The following is a 22,759-nucleotide window of genomic DNA, read 5'->3' on the forward strand; positions in this document are numbered from 1 at the left end:
CTTCTGGCTTGGTAATTCTCTGTATGAAAGAAGATAGAGACCCTTTCATAACCCGGATCATTCATAGTCAAACCCTATAGTATTATATATGTACACAACACACATGCACAAGTATGACTTGCAAGTTGTGGTAGTTGATAAGCACTTTATGGATAACAAATTATCAAGGACTGGAGCTAGAATAATTATTAGTTCCATCATATTAGATAATCAATTTTGGAGTGAATGTTATCAAGTTGTAAAGATTGTGTCTCCTCTTATAAGAGTATTGAGAATTATTGATTTAGATGAGAATCATTCTTTGCCTTATTATTATTTATAAATGGGTACAAGCAAATTAGCTCCTAAACTTTGAGTGTAGAAGCATTTAGGATTCTAAACTCATCTTTGATGCAATATTTCTCTTTAATTTTTGAAAACAATGTAATTTGATCTTTGTTATTAACAAAAGTTAACTTTGAAAAAATGATAGAAAAAAATCTCAAAAATTACAAAAAAAAAAGACCTAAAAATTATAGTAAATGACCTAAAAAATTGCATAAAAGGAATACGAAATTTTTCTGGGTCATTTTTTATAATTTTTGAAGTTTTTTTCTGTCATTTTCTAATTAACTAATGATCAAAATTAATTTTTATTAAAGATAAATGTTAGATTGCACAGTTTTTAAAAGTTTAAAAAAATATTACACAAAATATTAGTTTAGGATTCCAAATGCTTTTAAACTTATAACTTAAGGGTCAATTTAATCATTTATCCATTATAAATATTCACTCAAAATTTATAAATCCTCTTTAAAAAAAATTAACAACTCAACTAGTGTTTCTCAAATCTACAATGAATGTGTTTTTCACACTAATTGATTTGTGAATTAAAACAATGTAATAGATTATAAATCTTCTTTTAAAATTTATAAGTCCTCCACTAAAAATTTGTATCTCTTAACAGTTTGACAGGTAAGTTGTGCCTATGGAGATTGATAAATGATAATATTTAAATTATGATATATTAAAATATTAATATTTAACAAGATGTTATGATAATCATTTGGTAGCTTGTCAAAGTAATTGGTTAAAATGACATTTTTATTTTTTTATGTGGATGAGGAATAATATTAGTTATTGGAATTTAATTATAATTGATTTATATAATTGGTGTTAATTTTCTTATAAAGTCTTTTTTTACAATTTTCTAAGTCTATTTTTGTAATTGTTTTTATCAATTAATGGTCAATCAAAGGATATTTAATGAGGAGACGACATTATTTCATTGTTTAATACTTGAGGGCTTGACTTAAAGGTGCCTAGCTATTGATGGGTGAACTCAAAATAAAAATATATGAAATAATCTCTTGTATTTATTCTCGATTAATGTTTTCAAAAAAGATTCAAAACAAAGAATATTGAAACTTCATTTGCAATTGTGACTGTGTTTGGGAAAAAATAGTAAGAGCTACTTGAAAGTTAAAGTTAAAGTTAATTTCATTTTTTTAATAAAAGTTTCGAATATTTGTTATAAAATTTTTTTCTGAACATTCAAGCCAAACTCTCTTATTTATGGCTCTCAAAGTATAGAAAAAAAATTCTAAACTTTTAGCTCCAAGATTTTTTAGGTATGTTGAGCTTTTGCACGAATTATTAGCTATTCTTTCTAATTATAACATAATTTATTATTAATTAATTAATATTTCTAAAAAATTAATTAAAATGTTGATTTTCTAAAATATATCTTTTCAACCATATGCCTGAATATAATAAATATAAATATTTGACTTATTCAAAATAATTCTATTAATTACTCAAACTGAGAAAGGTGTAATTGAAAAAAAAAATAATATTTATTGGGTTGAAAAGTTTAATAAAGTTAATGTTTATTGTTACTCTACAAAAACTCTCACTAATCCATAATAAGTTTTCTATTACTCACTCACTATCAAAAACTATCAATAAAATCAAAAATCTTACCACGTAAGATTGAAAAATTACTTTCAATCATGCATATTGATTTTTTCATCAAGCCTATATCAACAATTTATATGTCCGTATTGTTGGTACCTCATCGTTTGGTGATTATAATCTTTTATATGCTGACATGACTTATCTTATTAATTAACACAGTTTATTTGTGGCCTTCAATTTAAAAAAAATATATGTAACATGTATTTAACATTCTATATTTTAGATTAAGAATTTTTTAAAAAAAATAATTTATATTATATATATATCTATATATATATATACTGCAGGAATAATTTTTCCTTTAACTACCGTGGCAAACTCAGACCAAGATCCAACGGCAAGTTTTCAAACAGAGACGCCAACGATTCCTATCCTGGAAGAGGATCGTTATTACTTGTTAGTTAATTCCTCTAAGTCATCTTCAACCCTCATTCCATAAGTCACAGTCCGCAGTCGGACTCTCCGTCCCGTCAAAACCATGCGGTGGCCGGCGGCCAGTTCTGGCGGCTTAGGCATCGCCGCCATGTCCTACGTCGCCATCGATTACCTCCGACACATATCACCAACCTGGCACTCGCTGCTGCAACCGGCTCTGTGGTTCCTCCTTGCCTTGATTGCCATATCTCGCATCCCCTTCAACAAGCACTGGTCCGCTGAATTCCGTGCGGCGATCCCGTTCGTCGCTTCCATGGTCTTCATGCTCTCAGCTTTCCTTGTAGGGGTTATCTCTGTTCGCTCTGTCACTGCCGTGCTCGGCCTCGATTGGCACGGGTAAATATCTCTGTATTTTCTCTGGTATCTGTTACGATCTTTCCTTCGTGATTTGGATTAAACGAACTTCATTTTCAGTTATTCTAGCGCACAATTGTATGATATGCAGATCAATTTAAGTTCATTTCTGCCTTGTTGAGTCCATTTAGGTCCGCGCCTTGCGGTGTTTTTCTTTGAAGCTTAGTGCATTATATAATCTTGGCCACCTTTCATCACTGATTGAGTATGTAAGCCGATGTAATTTTCTGATAAAACTTGCTACTTCATCTGTCAGGATTCTGGGAAGAGGATCTGGTAATGAGAAATATATGGTCTTGAATTCATAAATGTCACTCGTATAACATCTGACAACTCTTCAAATTGCGTGTAAATACAATACATTTTGTGGCGTCACTTCTTTTCTCTGTCCCCCCCCCCTTTTTTTTTATGCTTCTGTATCACATTTTGGATTCAGTATTGGCGACTCTGAAATCTTGTTTGAAATATGGATTTAAGACAAATCTTGGATGAGGAGCTTAACTAGTTTCTTTTCATTTCAGGTGTAGTCAATAACTATAAGGAGCTCTGATATATTATATTAATGGCCACAATATGACAGTCTAACAATGATAGTGAGTTGTTAGAAGAAGAAGAAGAAGAATGACAGCGAGTCTAGTAGCATATACGTTTCAAGTTTGAACATAACTTGGGCCTGTCTCGTTTGAGTTAGTTGGTTTCCAGTCTGTACATTAGAGAGGACTCAGGCTTATTAGGGACCATTGTTGGCGGAGATAAAATAGATGAGTTTTGTGTATACTTTGTATCTTTTTGTAGCATATTCTTAATATTGCAGTTAACAAAATCAAAGCAAGATAACATTTCCTCCAAAGGATGAAACATTTTCATGGTCTATCGTTGTTCAACTCTGAGCTTTAGAGCACTTATGATGTGCAAGAGATTGGTGTAGGACAAGGTAGAAATGGGGAAGAAGGAGGAAGAGGAAGAGAAGGAAAGTAAGGAGGGAGAATTAGAGAGAAACAGGGAAAGTGACTGCAAATTCTCAAAATTATAGTATTCAATAGGCAAAAAGCTGTCTACATAACCTAAGGCCTATTTATGGAGCCCAGAGTATTGAAACAATAAAAATAATCTCAACTATCCTAGGTAAAATGAGATAATCCTAAATAAGATAGAGTAATAGGATAAAGCTTATAAGTCTTCATCCAGCTATATTCATTTAAAAGATCATCTAAATATCCTAATTAAAATAACTATTTAGAAACAAATTCAGGTTACCATGGGTATTAGGGGTTCTCATCCTTTAAGCAATGACTGAGATTTCGATTCTTAAGCTTTCAGGTGTTTAACTCCTTGAGCTAACTGAATTGTGAGGAATCCACGGTTTGCCCTCTGTATTTTGAGAAAGATTAGTCTTTGCTGCTGTTGGAGGATTCTCCTAATCTCACCATAAAAAATAAAAGCTATTTAAAAATTTAATTATCTTAAAAAATAAAGATAAAATAGCCCTAATTCTGGTTCCCAATAGAAGATGGCTTACAGCTCATTTTGAACAAGTGCTGAGTAATTGGCAGGATTTCTACTGTGGGAGCTGCAACTAGGTTCCAAGTAAATTCACTAGTATTGGAGCCTATCTACCTCAATGTTCAGTGACTGCAAAATTTTCCTTGTTTAACTATCTGGCAAAATTATTGAGCCTGTTTTATTGTGATTTTCAAATGAAAATGGCGTGTGTTTCTTTTAATCAGTTCAAGATTTTCTCCAACAAAAGAACTTTTTCTAATAATCTACGTGTGATTACTACTTGCTAATATCTATTTCTTTTCAGAAGCAGTGTATGTGTTCAGCCTATTTCACATAGGCAACGCTTTAAACTCCTGCAGTATTTTCATAGGAAATATTGATTCTAATTTTCTTCTTTTACTTGTGGCAGGAACACACCACCTCTGCCAGACACTGCCAGTGGTTGATCCTGGCATTAAATGAAAAACTTCCTCAATTAGTTGTTGACATTTTAAGAGCACGTATTGTTGGACTACACCATTACCCGATGTTGTTTATGATGCTGGCATTCTCTGTGTTGTTTGACTCTGTAAAAGCTCCAGGCTTTGGACTAGGTGCAGTTTACAATGGCGATTGGTCGCCTTCTTCGTGTTATAACTTTTGCATCTACAATTGTGCCATCAGCCAGGCCTTGGTGTGCCACCATGAAGTACAGAATTGCAGCATATCCTCATCCTTGGGCTCAGAAATATTATGTTCCTTATGCTTCAGATCATCATGCTATCAGCCAGTTGATTAAACAAGATTTAGCTTGCGGTATGCAGTGCATTGTCCTATGGTTTCAGTTTTTTCTCCTAAAATTGTTTGTTTTTTTTCCAATCCAAACTTTTAGCTGATTTGCACTTCTGGTGTTAGTTCAGTGTTGCTTACAATGTATCAACACCGTGCCTTGTTACATGTGATATTTTCTATTGGAAAATGAAAGAGAAATATGTTATTAAAATTTATAATTATTAAATTTCAATTTTAAAATTTATTTAAATATTGTATTAATATAATATTGTTGTTGCTGTTGTTGTTGTATTACATTAATAAATTTATAACATGGATGTCTAGATTTATCTAATGGTTGATAATAATGCGAGTTAGGTGTGGTACCAGTACACTCTGGATTGATGCCCTTCTTTTTTGGGGGGTTGAATTGGGCACAAACAGTTTCCTGGACTTCTAAATGTGTGTATATGGATATTAATGTGTGTATGTGCCTGCCTGTATTTGTGCTTGTCCTGGTATCTCTGAATCCGCTTTCTTTGATATTTTCTTTGTTGCACTGAAAATCCTGCAAATAATTAACGTACTGTTCTTTCCCAGTTGACATTTGAAAACCTACAATCGATTGCCATCCAGATTGGGGTAGAATGAGCTTTTTAATTGATTTTCTGCGACCTACAGCCTCAGACGGATCTAAATGGTACAATCGCTTAAAGAAAGCTGAAGGTGGGTGCAATGACCTCATATATAGTGGCCACATGCTTGTTGCTGTACTCACAGCTATGGCTTGGAGGGTATGATCTGTAGTTCATTGCAAGACTGTGTTACTTAGGTCCTGTTTGGTTGGTAGAAATAAATGGAATGGAATGAATTGAAAAAAATAAATGTAAGAATAAGATGATTAAAATGTGGAAGGGAATGGGTAAATCAGATTCATAAGGGAGAAGGGTAATTTAATTTATGAGGTTGAAAGTCATGATTCATGAGATTTTTAGAGAGGGTGATAATTTTCACATTTGTGGTATATAATATTGAGTTTTGCCATACTTATCATAAGGGAAGAGGGTGATTTAGTTCATTTTTGTTTTGAGTTTTTCAATCAATTCCATTTCATTTTTTTCTACCAGCCAAATGGGACCTTGATCCTTTTTGTGACTTTCCAAAATTTTGAGCTTAGAGTGAGGAGGCTTTTCTTCTCTATATTTTAAAAAAAGCTGAAACTATTTGCGGGAAGCTTATGGAGGTGTTAGTTCAGCTTTTATATGGCTTCTTGTATTACACAGTGCTCAAAGGGAAATAAGAGAACGCCATCATTACTCTGTAGACTGCATTGTGGCCATTATGTAGGGGTCCTCTTGTGGAAGATGACAGGTTTCATCTGGTCAAGACAGGCCGACGGGAAGCTGACTAAGCTTGAGAAAATTCAAGGTAAACTAATCCAAACTGCAAAGGATTCAGACATTGATGAAGTGAGGGACCTTCTGAAAGACATTGGGTTATCTAGTGAAGAGAACAAGAATCCGAGTGCTAAAGAACAATATCCATGGTGGTTCACTTGTGCTACAATGTTCTTCGCACTTACCATAGTTGTTCTAGCTTTCATATTGACAAGTGATGGGTGATCCTCTCAGGACAGGAATTGTTTTCCATGGGTTTGACATTGAACTTTCTGCAAGCATTTTTCACCCTGCTTTTTTTCTGGTAGAATTATCAGCAGTATTTCTTCTGTTATTTCACTTTAAAGTGTCAAGCACAAGACATGTACATGTTTTGACAAGGGTTAGCCATGGACAGGGAGAAATTGAGGGGAAATGAGATTAAAAGTGAGAGAGTTTATCTAAAAATGCGTTTGATCGAGTGTATATCCCTTCTAATTTTTAGTGTGTTTGGGTTAGAGTTTTCAAAACTGAAGTTTTCATAAATTGAAATTTGTAATTTGAAATTGGAATAGAAGTTAATTATTATAACATGATTTATGTTTTGATAATTTTTTTTTCTTAAAAAATCAATTTAATAAACTAAAATTTGTTTGAATAATATTTTGATGACAACCTCAAAAGCTCGCATATACCGAAAGGATAAATTACTAGAGAGAAAAGAGAGAGACAGGGTACATATTTGATATATAAACAAGTAATTTTTAAAAAGAAAATGAGAAATGTACTTGTCCCATCTTCTTTTTAGATACATTTCTCTCTCTGTTTATATATATATATATATATAGAGAGAGAGAGAGAGAGTACTTTTTCACATACCAAAGAGCACAAGAGGGGACAAGGGTGGCACACGATTTCTAGCTGGTCAAAAAAATTAAATAGCATTAAATCTACTAATGGTAGATCGCAACTTATCTCAATAAGCACTAAAATGCAACTTCTGCACTAACCTTTATTTTGAGCCAGAAGCCATTTCTCTCCAATTTTTATCCAAACATGATGTTTTTTTTTTTTTTGGTTGGCCCCAATCTTAATTGCAGGTTCAAAACCTCAATCTGGACGACCAAATTCTTTGTTTGATGGTTAACGAAACATGGCCTTACACTCCAAAATGTATCAAAACTTTTTCTTTTTGGTTATTTATAGTCATCATTAGTCTTGTTCAAGGTGCTAATAATTATTAAATATAGGCACTACATGTATGATAACTTTTTTTGGTTGAAAAATGCATGGTAACCGTAAAATGCTTGCACGATCAGTATTCACCATGCTTAGACTGCTTAGTGGCCAAGTCTTACTTGGTCACTGTGGGCCCAGTTAAGCAGTGCAAAGTTTGAACAAACGAAATGAGAGGTTATGACATGAGATATTAATATTTAAATTTTTATTAAAAAATATGTTCATATTTAACATTTAATATTTAACAGTGCTTCAAATAAAATTGTAATCAATAAAAAGATACCTATTTATGAGTAATTTTGAAAAAATTAATAATTAGGGGAAAGACAAGAAAAGAAACCATGCTAAGCTAAGCTATAGGATATATCAGTGTTGTTGAAATTAGACTAGATTGGACGGTCCAATCATCACCCGCTGAACAAAACGGTTTAATTCAACCAGTTGAACCAATCTGGCATTTGACTCGGGTTGACCCGACCGGTTTTGAGAGAACTACCTTTGACCCGAAAATTAAAGCCGATTCAACCCGAGTCAACCTGGTTCAAAGATAAAAAATAAAAAAAATTTAGGCTAAGTCGTTTAGATTTATGATTTCTCTTCTCTAATTAGTAATTTCCTTTTTTCTTCTCTTCTTTAATCTCTAATCTCTCCTCTATAACCCGGGCTCAATCTCTACCTTTTCTCCAACCCCTACCTCCAACTCTAGTAATCCAGCTTTTGGCATCAAGATCAAAAGTTTGTGAGTCATAATATGATGGTGTGCCTCCAACTCTAGCATTTTCCTTCGAGATTAGGAGCTTGTGGCCTTGTGCTGACATGCCTCTACCTCTAGCTCCAACGATCCAAGCATCTAGCCTTTAGAGTCGAGATCCCAAGCACCATCGACAAATTAATGTTTTATTTATATATTTACACATATAAATATTATTTTTTATTTAATTTTTATGTCACCGGTTCGACCGCTGATCTAACTGGTTAAACCATAAAAATCACGACCTATTACTCTTTCCAATTCGATGTTTGGTTTTGATTTCAAAACACTAAGATATGTACACTAGCCCGCATTATATGGGAGAATTATGCCACTTTTTTTTAGGGGCCAAAGGTGAGAATTCTCGAAATTTAGAAATTATTTTGTAAGACCTTAGTACTTTTTATATCTATCAATTAGAACCTAAATAGGCTAACCCTAATAAGCCTGATTATACTTCAAAGCTCTTTTTTACAAGGCCCGACCCTTTTTACAAGCCTGATTAGGCTAACCCTTAATACTGAAGGGCCTTGACCCTTTTTTTTCTTTTTTCGATTTAAAATTCTAAAAAATATATTTTTAATCTTAAAAAATTATTACACATAAAATTAAGTTTAATAAAATAAATTTAAATCAATTCACATTACAAGAAATATAGAAAATTTAAACATTCAGGATTAATATCAAATGGCAATATCAAAAGCAATAACAATAAAAATTAGACTCAACTAACATTATCAACAAAATCTTAATAAATGAACGAGGGAGGGATCAATGCGTTGAATATGTTTATTTTTTTTAGTTATATATATTTAATTTTATATTTTATGTTACATTTTTTAAAAAAATAATAAGAGTTTAAAAGGGTCAGTTTTTTTTTGGCTCAAAAGAGTTGGCTCTTTTAAGCTCAAATTACTATTTTTTGCCCCAAAATACCCGCTCGGTCCTAGTTTTTTTTAGATTTAAAAGGATTAGTTTGATGGGCTTAGTCTTAATTAAGAAAGCTAGTCTTTTTTTACCCCAAAAGAAAAGCAAAAAAAAAATGTATTAAAGTTATTGAATCAATTAAAAAACAAAATTCCCTCCTCCCTCCCCTGTTTTCATTGTTGGCAATGCCGTAATAGTATCGCAGCGACCACTAGCGCCTGTTTGGACTCATATTTGCAATTTAATTTTCAGCAAAATTTGCTTTGCCTAATTATAATTTTTCTAACCAAATCAGTATAACCATCATTCTCTCTTTAAATTTTACACGTACTACAATAAAATTTTTTTTTACCAACTATATTGCAATAAAAAAGTTAAAGGAAATTTTTGCGTATGTTATAATGAGAAATTTGAAAATTAAAAATTGAAACTTGCTCTAAAAAAGAATAATAATTTTACAGAACTGAATGATCCGTTGGAAACGCGTGACATTGGTCAATCTAATTTTCGTGTTCCAGGCTTCCAGCAATTGACCAAATTTCCGTCTTGATGTTTGCACTTGACATTAGAACGGTAAGTAGGACTTTACTAGTGAGTCGAGCTATAATTTGGCCCAAGTAGAATTACACTCTCCCGTTTCATTTCTAAATCACGTTTTAAAAAAATTATTTACTTTCATTTATAAATCATGATATGATTTTTTAAATAATATTTAAATTTTTTAAATTACCCTTTATGAAATTAAAAAAATAGTATGATATTATTTTTTAGATTTTTTATATAAAAATGTATTTAAAATTCTACACACTTTTATTTTTTATATTTTTTAAATATTAATACTAATGAAATTAATAAAAATGATTTATAAAAAATAATTGGAAGAAGTAGGCTGTAATAAATAAGATCATACTTCATAGAACTCTCCGTACAAACCTGGAATGTCAGGTTTGATCATGTTTTCAAGGAGGATAATAAATCTGTTGATTTGCAAACTCATCAAGCATCACATGACTCTTTAACAGCGTTATTTGCGATGATCAATTGTTGGGGCGTGGATCCTACTCTCTTCAAACTATAACATAGAATGGTCTAAAATATATGATATTTATATGCTTTAAGAAAAATTAATTATTTAATTTTTATAATTTTAATTCAATTATAACCCAATTTCTGAATTTTAATTTACAGTAACTTAATTTCTAAATTTTAATTTTTAAAACTCAATTCTTATATTTTTAATCATTTAAATATTAATTTTTATATTTTAAAAATTAAAATTATGTTAAAATTTATTACTAATATTTTAAATTAATAAAATATTTTAATTTTTATAAACATTATAAATGTTAAAAGTTTAAAATATTTTTAATTTTTATAATTTTATTTTTAAAAATATAAAGATCCATATTCAAATTATTGAAATTAAAGGGGCCGGATTGTAAGCAATAAAATTTAAGGATTTAATTACATCCAAATTAAAAATATAAGGACATGATTATAATGAGTTAAAATTTAAGAATTAAGTTATTATTAATTAAAAATATTAAAAAAAGTGATTGATTTTCCTAAAAATAAAATATAAATAAAAAGGTAAAAAATATATGCATTAATTTTTGGGTACCTTAAATAATTATTAGATAAGATTTTAAATAAGGATATTTTAGTTTAACATATATAAATTAATGATCAACTTATAATTTGAAGGATTGAAATGAATTATTTAAAGTAAAAAAGAGATTTGCATTTTATGGTTATTAATTTTATAAAAAGTTTGTATGGGTTTTTAAATAAAAAAATGCATTTGTAATTAACCTTTTCGCCTGCCATGTAAATTGTTTTCATACGCGAATGAAATCTATTATCTCCCAATTACTTTTGTCTGATATGAAGGATTTTAAAAAATGCAAATTTTCAAACTTGTAGAGTAAGTTGTCTTTATATTTATTGTTTATTTCTTTTGTTAGATACCATTCTAGAATCTTCGTAACATGTTTTTGACCTGAAGTCAGCTCAACCGTAAAACTTGGGAAGCAAGTTTTTTTTTCTTTTTTTTTTTTTTTTTTTTTTTCTGGGCCAACAACTTGGGGAGCAAGTTTCCAACCTATATAATATGAAATCAACGGCTTACCTTTAATTTTGTGCCACACTGAGAAAAGTTCCTGGAAGATTCCTCCTCTTTTTTAACGCGCTTTAGATGGTGTGGCTCAACTCCAGACGTCTTCGAATATTACTGGACCGAACCTCCCACGTCATCTTTTAATTTAGGGAGAATTTTAAAAAAAAATTTCTTGATTATATTTAATTACATTCAAAATTTTTAAATTTTTAAAATTTTATTGTAACAATCAAGTAATATTAATTTGATTTTAAATTTATAAATAAAATAATAAAATTACTTTTTATTTAAATTAACATTAGAACTGTCATATTTTATTTATTCATTTATTTACATTTATTAACTATTTTACTTTATTTATTTATTTTTTTAAAATAAAATTAAGTGAAAGTTTGACAATAAATAAGTGAAGTAAGATAATTAATAATAATTTAAAAGTAAATAAATAATATATATTATATGAATTAATAAGTTATTTTAAGATGATTTAAACACCTAAAATGAAAATAAATTAAGTAATACAATTAACAACATTTTCTAAATAAATGAACAAGTAAAATAAGATAATTAATGAGTAAAATAGAAAAGTTCTGATAGTAATTTAAAAGAGAGATAATTTTATCATTTTTCTTAAAAATATAACATTAAATTAATACCCTTAAAAAGTATAGAGGAATAAATGTGTAAAATTTTAAATATATTTTTATAAAATAAATATAAAAGTTAATATCATATTACTTAAAAAATTATACTATAATTTATAAATAAAATTAAATAATTTTTTAAAATATAATTTATAAATAAAACTGAGTATCTTTTATTAAAATTCTCCCTTTAATTTATCTTAATTTTCACTACTTATTCATGACTCCTTATAAAAAGAATGAGTTGGTGGGTTGTCAAGGTGAAGCTTCAAGTGATTCAGTCGCTCCGAGTGCTTTCTCTGCGCTTTCACAAGTGCGACCTCTCTCTCTCTCGCCCTCTCGTTTAATCACCTCAAGCAACATCGTCTCCTTCAAACTCTCCGCTTGCCCTTTCCAACGCAACCATGGCGGATCCGTCTTTGAAGCGGAAACGTATGCCGGTGGGATACAGATTCCGTCCGACCGAGCAAGAGCTCGTCGCCTACTACCTTCACCACAGATTGAAGATTGATAATCCATCCATTTACGCCGCCATCCCCGAGATTGACGTTTGCAAGTTCGAACCCTGGGATTTATTAGGTATCCTACTTTAATTTTTCGTTTTATTTTTGTTTTTTAATACTTCGCAATCTTACCCTGTGGCGTTCGATTTTGCTTTCTTCTTCAGCTTGGGCTTCAGCGACGTCGGTGACCGAGTTCGATGACTCGGAATGCTATTTCTTCACCCGTTGCGATTATAAGTACTCTAAAAGTACTCGGTTTAACAGGACAACGTCGGCTGGCTTCTGGAAAGTCACCGGCAAAGACAGAAATATTTGTGATCGAGACACCAACAATGTCATTGGGATAAAAAGGATTTTAGTTTTTCATGAAGGACGTTTTTCTCATAAAATAAAGAGCAATTGGGTCATTCATGAATATCATAATATTATGCTTCCATCCAATCAGGTCAGTTGAAATAATGTTCATCAATTATTTGTTTATCAATTTAATTTTTTGGGCTTTAAAACTGTCTTGCCACTGTGTTTAGTGTGGATGTAGATTTTTTAATTCTGACTTTGTTGTTTAATATTATTATTGGTTATGTTGCGAGTTTTATGACTTAATTTCAACAAATCTCAATGTTTGCCGTCTGGTGATTAATGTTTGTCATTCATTTTCAGCTGTTTACTGTCAATTCTTGTCAATTTCTTTTGAGTTGATGATTGCTGTCAATTCTGTTCTATGCTCTTATTTTGACAACAGAATGCTAACTTATTGTTTCAATTGTTGCAGAGAACTCATGTTCTTTGTAGATTGGAGAAGAAACATGAGAAAAAAATAAAAGAAAAAAATAGTCAAATGAAGGATACCGGTTTGAGGATTCAAATTTCTTCCCAAACACCTTCCCAATCAAATAAAACTACAGACACAATTCAAACACCTTCTCAATCAAACGAAACTATAAACATAACAATTCAAACACCTTCCCAATCAAAAGAAGTTGCAGACAAAGTGATTCAAACACCTTCCCAATCAAACGAAACTACAATTATAGCAACTCAAACACCTTTCCAATCAAATGAAGTTACAGACATAGCAATTCAAACACCTTCTCAATCAAATGAAGCTACTGACATTCTGTTGATACAAATACCTTCTCAATTAATTGAAGCTACAGACACATCAATTGATGTATCTTTTCAATTCAATGAAGATACAGGCATGATTCATACACCGTTTCAGTCAAGTGAAGTTATAGCAATGGCATCTTTTCAAGCAAATGAAATTACAGATCCTATGGATCAATTGTCACCAGAGCTACGGTCAATTATTGAAACATCAATTGACTCGGAAGGGCTAAGATCAATCTTTGGAATTCCGATTAACTTGGAAGAATCTGCATGTAGCTTTCACTGACACCATTGGCCAAGCATGTATGAGTGAAGGGTTATTGAAACTCATGGCAACGGCTGGTGTGAATCGCCATGAAGGAAGAAAACCACGTGTTTAAAGAATAGTATTGTACTGTATTTTTTTTTTAATCTGAATTAGTTTTTTAAATTCTAATGATTTACAGAAAAAATATCATGTACTTTGTTCAGTTCTAAATTTAAGTTATTTAACTTGTAGGCAAACGGATTAGGTATATGAGTATTATTTTTACATTAATGCAATTATGTATTGCCAAAAAAGACTTTGTTTAGCTCCATGATGATAGATTTTTCAGTATAAACCAGAGACTATGGATTGCAAAAATTCTGAATTATTAAACGTGAAGAAGAAAATAAATAAATTATATACCATTTATTTTTAAGCAATTTAAAATTAAAATTTGTGATGTTAAATGATGGTGATGAATTAACAAATATATAATATTACATACCTAATAGGCTAATTCCTTACTTTGTTTATCCAAAAATAAATTTACTAATTTGGCTTTATTTATATAAGAGTTGAGGAGATGTTTTAGAACAACACAAAGTGATCCCAATTATAGTGTCAAATAAATAAAAGAAGTACTTTTTCAATTTTACTATTTAATTTAAGAAAGTAATCATATAAACAATAGGATAATTTTTTATTATTTTTTAATTAATAAGGTACAATTAAAAAGTTGAGATGTTTATTAACAAATAAAACAATATAATAATATTTTTAAAAAAAAATTAAAAATGTTTTAAATATCTTAAATTGAAGGGAGTATTCCTTTATAAGCTAAAGAAGTAATAAGATACCATTTTCCAACAAAAACGTCATTGATATTGTGGAGTTGATTTGTGAAAAGAATTCTCACATTTTTTCTATTAAAAAACTTGTTAAAATAAGGATGACAAAAGGTTACATTTTATGTGAAGATAAAACTTCATGAGCAAGTTTTTCCTTTTCATTTATAAAACTTGTTTTCATAAATAGTAATAATAACTTGGCCAAAAAAATAAATAGTAACAGTAGTAGTAATAACGATAATATTTAGAATTAGAAGTGCTGAGCCAAAAACTGCACGCTAGCAACTTTTAATTATGCATTCCTTTCTCTTTTTTTTTTCCCTTTTATAAAAGACTTTTTCAGAATTTGTTTATCATTTTATAATAAATTTTACATATTTTTAAAAGCATTAAATACTTATTTTCTCTAAATACTCCTAATTATGTAGAGAGAGAAGTCTCTTACAAAAAATAAACCATGTGAGCATACTAACATAAGAGGAAGAGGTTTATCTTTTGTCAAGATTTATGCTACAATGGGTTGAGAGTTTAACAGGAATCACATCCCATCATGATAAACGCTTCCGGCTTTTCCCATCCAAGCAAATAATAAATATAACATCCCAAAAATTTAAATTAAGAAAATAAAATACATTAGTAATTAATTGAAATTAAATTGGGCTTAAATTTGAAAAATTTTATCCCAAGTCATCTTTTTCAGAAAAGGATAAAAATAAATAATATTATGTGAAATTAAATTAAATTATTGAAGATATATTTCTAACTTAACATACTATAAATATCTTGATATTATGAAGATTTTTTTGAGCAAAATACCTGAATATAATTCAATCTATTAAATTTTTTGATTGTCTATGAATCTATTTATAAAATGGAATTTAAGAGAAATAAAAATAAAAATAATAGAACAAATGGATTTTTTTAATATATATATATATATAATTATATTAAAACAATGCACCAAAAAAATAGAAAATGGGTAGCACTTTTTGTTTTTCAATGGGCCATGGCCCATTCAGGGCTTGCCGCCTAATATATGTGGAAACAGTTCCTTTCGCCGCCAACATTCCAGTTCGGCCTATTACCGAAAAACCATTCCAGTTCGGCCTTCATCTTTATCACAAAAAATAAAAAAACATTTCAGTTTGGCGAGAAAAGAGTAAAGAACATGGAGAGCCGTGAAGGGAAATTAAGGGTTAAGTTATACTCATCTCATTTATAAATCATATTTTAAAAAATATATTAAATTTCATTTATAAGTTATAATACGATTTTTAATGTAATGTTTAAAATATATTTTTAAAATTATCTTTTATGAAAAAAAAATAACATAACATTACTTTTTAAATTTATTATATAAAAATATATTTAAAATTTTATACATTTTTATTTTTTATTATTATATTATTATTTATACTTTTTTAATTATATCATTGTTTTCTTACATTACATATAAGGAATTAACGAAAATATTTTAAATAAGTTAAATATTATAGTTATTCTATCCAAAAACAAAATTAGAAATGTATGAATTTTTTAAAAAAATTAAGATTTTAATTAATTTATTTTAAAAATATAAATATAAATTAATTAATAATGACTTATATTATAATTAAATGAAGTATTTGTTTGACCCAAATACAAATTGTTTGTATTTAAGTGACGTTTAATTAAAAAAATTACTTCCGCTTTAGCATCATCGTCTGATCAAAATACATTTTCACAATCCATTAATCCATCGTCGTATTGTAGCACCTAGCGTGAGTACGATGTCATTTCCTTCCTCCCATGTGAAAAATATTTGCGACTATTTTTTATTATTACTCTCTCTATTTTAAAGCATGAGACATTTTTTTTTTTAAATTTTATTTTAAAATATAAAATATTTTAAATAAATTAAAATTTCATTAAATGTATTAATTTTAATATTATTATTTTTATTTATAATTAATTTTTAATATTTTTAAAAGTTTATATTTTTATTTTAAAAAGATAAAATTATTAATTATATTTAATGAAATTTATTAATATAAAAATTTTTATTTAAAAATATTTTATAATTTAAAATTTGTTTAGTTATATTCAATAGATTTATAAGACGACGTGACGACGGCGAGAAAGCGGGAGATCCAGGGTCCAGACGAGAAAACTTTTGTTTAATTATTCAGAAATTTCAGAGATATTCTTTCTCTTCTCGCTGAACAAACAGATATTTTCTTTCTCATTTTCGCTATCTGATTGTCCGAACACATTTCGTTGAGGTGATTTCGAGTTTCGGATTATCTTCTCTTTCGATGGCAGTCTCAGTTTCAGCTTCCAAGATTGTTTGCTTGAACTCCGACCTTTCGACGCGGTTCGGAGTTGCTTCTGCAGCGGTATCTCCTTCTTCGATAAAACTATCTTTTCTTTCATCACTGCAATTTCCTACACGGACTCGTCTTCTTCGAAATGGAAGCGTTGGAGTTGTCACTTCCTTGCGGCCTCGGATTCTTCCTCTGGTAACAGTTGTTGCCTTTATTGGAAGTAATTCCATTTGCCTTTTACCTTATTGTTGTGTGTGCTGAGAGGGAGGGTGAGTTGAGTAGAACTCCTGTGAAGAGTTTTATACGTGCTTCTCCCAGATTGTCTGATTGGGCTCGTGGGTTTTTATCGTTACTTAAAATTATTCATTCCGATATTCAATACCTCGTTGTCTAGTTTGGGTTACTTGCTTTCGCCCCTAATCATTTATGATTTTTCTGTGGGTTCCGTTGAATTTACAATGCCTCTGTGCCTGTTTGGAATTGGATAATTAAAATAATCAATTCTGAGAGCTTAAACCATGGTTTTATTAAAAACAAAAAACAAAAACAAAAAAAAATCCCCTTTTATCCAATAAGCTATATTTACCTGCTTCTGCATATCAATTCTAACTGTCGGAGCATTAACTGCAAGTCAGAAATTTGAACCTACTAAAATATAGATATTTCAGATTAGCATAACTGGCTTGGATAATTTGAGACAATTCAACAAACTTTTCTTGTGAAGGTTCTGGAAAGAAAAAGTGACTACATGGGTAAAATTCGAAAGGATAGTTGATAGATGGGAATTAGGAATAGTTAAGGATAGTTAGGGGAATTATGAGTAGTTTGGGTATTTAAGTTAGTATCTCTATAAATAGGGTCTTGAGGGATGCAATGTGGTGGTGCAAGATGATAGTTTAGTATTTTAGTTATCTTCTCTCATTTCCTATTTTACCGGCAGCATTAGTGACAAGGGCACTATGATTATTTATTTGTCAGATTATTAAAATTTTGATCCTTGATATTTCAGTTAAATTTTCTGAAGATGTGGAGTGTATTGATATTTTATTTAGAACTTTCTGCACGATTCTCTCTATTAATTCCATGGATGGCTGATGATCTGGCACCTCTTTCTAATTCTTATAATTCCGTTTAATTCTGGTTCATATCTGGTATGTACATGGTACATCAAAGTGAAGTAATTCAGATCGGTGCTCCCTATTTAATGGAATATACAGTTATGCTAGTTGCTCTGACTTTCTTTGTGTTCTGTTTTTTGGCATCTGCAGTGATTGGCAGAATCTGTCAGCGAACAACTGACAAGCAATTCTAAAAATCTGTTTTTGTAGGTTAAGGCAAAGAAACAAACTTTTTCCACATTTGATGATTTGCTTGCTAATTCTGAAAAACCTGTGTTGGTTGACTTTTATGCAACCTGGTAATTTATTCTCTTCTTGTCTCTCCTGTGGGTAATGTGCACATTAACTTGTATTATTTGATACAAATCATAACTTTCCATATCTCAAAATCCAAACTTGTGTTAAAACGAATGCATGGTTTCCAGGTGTGGTCCTTGTCAATTCATGGTTCCTGTACTTGACGAAGTAAGTACTCGGCTTAAAGATGTCATACAAGTAGCGAAGGTTGACACAGAAAAGTATCCAAGCATTGCTGACAAATACAGAATTGAAGCATTGCCTACTTTCATAATCTTTAAGGATGGAAAACCTTTTGATCGTTTTGTAAGTTGGATTCTATCTTCTCCTTTCATCTGAATTCTTCTCTCCCTGTCCGCCTCTTTGTGGTAAACTGTGTCTCAACGTTTTTAAATATGCGGAGCTTCACTGTAGCTTTTGCCATGGACTCCTGGCATTTTCTTATAGAACATGTAGTTTTGAACTTCAAATTAGATGCTTCATACGCATGGAGGTATTTATCGGTTTGAAATCTTCTGAGATACCCTATGGTTAGGACCACTCTAAAGTTGCTGAAAATTTGCAGTTTAGTTATATATTATCCTTGATCTTAAATTTAAATTTCTAGGTGGCATAAAAGCTGGAATTTATTTTGGATGATTATTTAGCTGTGGATGACTGATGCCTGTATGATTGCTAAAGGTCATGAACTAATAAAGTTTTGTCTGATTGCCAAGTGGTCAAAGGAAAGAGAGAAATCATTTCGGTTTACGAGAAGCCTGTTATTGCATTCTTTTCTCATTCGCTGAAGTCAAGTTAGCAAAAAAACTAACAGCACTTGAAGTAAACTTCAGCTTCATTGTTCCTTTATCAAGGAATCTTCAAATATTCGAATATTATATTCAAATTCAACAATCATATTTCAGTGATGAAATTTTTTAACACTGATGGGTGGGAGTGATCTATGTGTGTAGGAAGAGAAGGTAGATTAACTAAAGAATTTCTTTTTTCCTAATTTGTTTCAATTTGTTGGTGTAAACTACAATAGGAGAAACACCTGGCAGTTTGGGAAGCATACCACCTTGCTCTACGTTGGACAACACTGATAGAACATTCATGTGGTGTAATAATGTGATTTCTTGATTTTGACTAAAATGGGATATTGGCCACTTGAAGTTATACTACCCACTCTAACAATATTGTATGGTTTTGATAGTTTCCAACGTAGACCAAACCTGCATAATGTTCCTTTATATTCCTAGTATCATCAAATTCTTTCAGCATACTAATTTAAATTTTCTGACGAAATTTACCCGCTGTCAAACTAGTTCTTTTTCCCCCCTTGTGTTTAATCTGTTATTTACATAGAAAGTGCTTCTTATATGCCTTGTTTAGTGGCTATGCAATATTGTTATTAAGTAAAACCTAAGAAGTATAAAATCTCTCTACCTCAATCTGCCCCCTGCCAGATTGGCAAACTTTAAATTGGCTATGCAATAACAAGAGTTTGATGATTTTCAGGAGGGAGCATTGACCGCAGATCAGCTGATTGAACGGGTAGAATCCAGTCTCAAGGTTAAGCAATAATCATACTTACTTAGCCTGTAGTGCTTTTCTGTAGCTTAGCATGACTTTATTAGGATACTTGCTTAAGAGTATCTCTAAGTAGCTTGATGTCTAATAGTCCTCAGTTTCGCTCCAAAAATTCCATATCAATGGTATTTTTTGTGAAAAATATATATATATATCTTCAGCTGCTGTGAAGACACAAGGAAAAAATGGATCTTGTCTGTTGCAATATCACCGCCATTAGTCTTTTTTTTTTTTAATTTTAAAAAAATGGTATAGCAATTACTGTTTTTAAGGTGCTGCACTTTCTGAACATAATAATAGGGTAATTCAACAACACATTTGAAATGGTCTTACAACCATATATGAAAGTGGCACTGAACGGAGACCATAAACTGGTTGTCTTGTCTTGTATTGTAACCAGGTGAAATAATGCATTGCACTTTGAATGGAAGAGCGCTGTGTTTTTTTTTTTTTTAACAACTAATTAATTATATAAAAGATGCCCGGAGGCATTAAATAGTACATAAATTAGTTAGGCTGAAGTATAGTACCATCTAGGGCCAATAAATTGGGTTAAATCTGATGAGTCAGTTGGAATAAATCCAAAAAATTTCAAGGTTAGCTTTGAGAATTTAGATTTTTTATTTTATTTTGGGCTTATTTGAACCACTGGAAGAAATCCAAGTCTTGAATTCGAATAGGCTTAACTTGAAGATCTGAATCCTCTTTAATTATTAATGAAATAAAATTAAAATAAGATAATGGAAAAATATAAATTTAAAGATAAAATTCAAAATTGACTGAAAAAATAAAATAAAATAAAATAATATTTAATAATTTGGGTATTTAGGCCATCTTGAAAGGCTTAAGTGTTATGGTCAAATTTGGTTATATAAGCTTAGATGTTTTGGTATTTTAAGTTTAGTCTGAAGGCTTGCTCTGTTCTAATTATTGACTCTATCATTCTTTGGAAAGCTAGTAAGATTTGGTGGAGTCTCGAGAACGGGCAAGCCTGTGTTTGTTTTATTTGAAGAGCACTAATTTAACCAACCAAAACAGTGCATTTTTTTGATGAAAGTTTCCGTTTTGTTTTAGAGAGAGGAAAAGTTCCGAATGAGTTTTTTTTTGGGGGGGGGGGGGGGGAGTGCATTCTGGCCTCCTTGTTTGTGAATGGTGATTCTAAGAGTGATGTAAAGCGTTTTGTCTCACTCTCGCTACATGAAGGGTTTTGTCTGAGAATGCTCACTAAAATAAGCCTCATAATTGCTTGAAATGTTCAATTAATCTGGTCATCTAGCAGCTTGATTTCTTTCTTCCCTTTGTATTTTTGAGTTGAAGTCACTTGGTTTTGTGAGATTCACACATTAGAACAGGCCAATTGTCCAGGACCGCAATGATTTTGCTATTAGTAGTAGTTCAGATTTTTTTGTCCAACTATAAAAAAACCCAAAAAAAAACCAAGAAAAAAGGGGGGGGGGGTGGATAACAGGCCTATCCACAAGGATAATGTCTAAAATTACTCATCAATAAAATCAAGCCCGAAGATCAATTGGATCGGCCACCCCTTGCAAGTAATTTCAGTTTATACGTCCTTTTTAGTGTATAAAAGTGGTTTTTTTTCCTGGATAAAAAGGCCACAATAAACCGTGCAGAAACAACAATTAAGTCATGTCAAAACTTAAAAGACTTTTATAGTCAACAAGCTGATCAACGAATCTAAATTTTCACCCAAAGCCTGATCAACAAGTCAATAAGTACATTTATTTACTTCTCTATAGGTATGATTAAAAGTTATCATCTAGTTTTCAAGGTAAAGTTCTTGATTTTGATGATAGAACAAGAGAGAGGATAGTTTTGGATGAAATCGTGCTAAATAAGTGAAAAAATTTCAAGTGAATTCAAGTAAATATTGACTTTGGTAAATTTTTTATCCCAACAAAAGATAATAAGACCTTTAAGGATGGCCAAAATTTGACAACAGTGTTAGAGTACTAAGATATTTAGATAAACCTGTAATCTAATTTTTTTTTTTCATTACAAATGAGTTGTCCACAAGCTATAATACAATTGATGTTCATAAGTCATCAATATTGAGTCTAACCCATTTAGGATTTGGTGGAAACTATCTTGCTTGGGATCTATGATAATCTCGAGACATGCAACTAAATTTTGATTGAAGGTTGATGTCATTGATTTTGTCCTAGGTACAAAAGAGTGTGATGTCTCTAATAAAATACTCTTCTTAAAAATAGATTGCTTTGCATCTTTCCTTCTAAATATTCCAACACAAGTGAGTGAAAAATCTCTATTATGGAGTTCTTTGTGTTTGGTCCTCCCACATTAGTTTTTGCATTTTAAAGAATCCAATCTTATAAGGGAAGAGAAAAAAGTATGAAATTTAGATCATTTGACAACTTTCAACAATACTTCAAATTTAGTACAATCATGCAAGATGTGGATTTTCAATCCAGGGTATTGCATCCAAAAGGGCAAATTCCTTGGTGGGGGTTTGCTTCATTGGAACTAACAAAGTTAGTTTGGTGCCTATCCCAAATAGCATTTCAAAGAAAAGATTTGATTGTTTTATAGGTGGGTCATTTCCAAATAATTGACCAAATTTTACAATTAATTCTGCCTTTTTTATCTTCAATGGCTTCGTAGGTGGATTTCATTGACAAGTTTAAAATGATCAAGTCTCCTAACTCACTAAAGTCAACACAGGTTCCATGAC

General features: G+C 30.7%; 2 protein-coding genes and 1 pseudogene across 2 annotated transcripts; all 3 read left to right on the forward strand.

Annotated features, from left to right (window-relative positions):
- Window positions 1-2,308: 2,308 nt before the first annotated feature.
- On the forward strand, window positions 2,309-6,734 carry LOC129307409 (protein PHLOEM UNLOADING MODULATOR-like; annotated as a pseudogene).
- Window positions 6,735-12,317: 5,583 nt separating this feature from the next.
- LOC129322017 (NAC domain-containing protein 83-like) lies at window positions 12,318-14,207 on the forward strand. The gene is made up of 3 exons (XM_054968050.1): window positions 12,318-12,630; window positions 12,719-12,999; window positions 13,327-14,207. The coding sequence occupies exons 1-3, from the start codon at window positions 12,456-12,458 to the stop codon at window positions 13,948-13,950; spliced, it is 1,080 nt and encodes a 359-aa protein (XP_054824025.1). The 5' UTR covers window positions 12,318-12,455; the 3' UTR covers window positions 13,951-14,207.
- A 2,669-nt stretch (window positions 14,208-16,876) lies between these two features.
- LOC129308979 (thioredoxin Y1, chloroplastic-like) lies at window positions 16,877-20,259 on the forward strand. The gene is made up of 4 exons (XM_054950334.1): window positions 16,877-17,257; window positions 18,391-18,479; window positions 18,606-18,783; window positions 19,978-20,259. The coding sequence occupies exons 1-4, from the start codon at window positions 17,054-17,056 to the stop codon at window positions 20,041-20,043; spliced, it is 537 nt and encodes a 178-aa protein (XP_054806309.1). The 5' UTR covers window positions 16,877-17,053; the 3' UTR covers window positions 20,044-20,259.
- The last annotated feature ends 2,500 nt before the right edge of the window (window positions 20,260-22,759 follow it).

This window comes from Prosopis cineraria, unplaced genomic scaffold, assembly GCF_029017545.1.
Source record: "Prosopis cineraria cultivar Desert tree isolate PC_DT_omini unplaced genomic scaffold, ASM2901754v1 PC1, whole genome shotgun sequence".
Lineage (NCBI taxonomy): Eukaryota > Viridiplantae > Streptophyta > Magnoliopsida > Fabales > Fabaceae > Prosopis > Prosopis cineraria.

What these genes read in the sequence shown, in the direction of transcription:
- LOC129322017 (XM_054968050.1), top strand. Translation starts at nt 12,456, where the DNA reads ATGGCGGATCCGTCTTTGAAGCGGAAACGTATGCCGGTGGGATACAGA. An exon ending in CGAACCCTGGGATTTATTAG is followed by an intron (nt 12,631 to 12,718) that starts GTATCCTACTTT and finishes TTTCTTCTTCAG; the next exon opens with CTTGGGCTTCAGCGACGTCG. An exon ending in TTATGCTTCCATCCAATCAG is followed by an intron (nt 13,000 to 13,326) that starts GTCAGTTGAAAT and finishes CAATTGTTGCAG; the next exon opens with AGAACTCATGTTCTTTGTAG.
- LOC129308979 (XM_054950334.1), top strand. Translation starts at nt 17,054, where the DNA reads ATGGCAGTCTCAGTTTCAGCTTCCAAGATTGTTTGCTTGAACTCCGAC. An exon ending in GTTGACTTTTATGCAACCTG is followed by an intron (nt 18,480 to 18,605) that starts GTAATTTATTCT and finishes CATGGTTTCCAG; the next exon opens with GTGTGGTCCTTGTCAATTCA. An exon ending in GAAAACCTTTTGATCGTTTT is followed by an intron (nt 18,784 to 19,977) that starts GTAAGTTGGATT and finishes GATGATTTTCAG; the next exon opens with GAGGGAGCATTGACCGCAGA.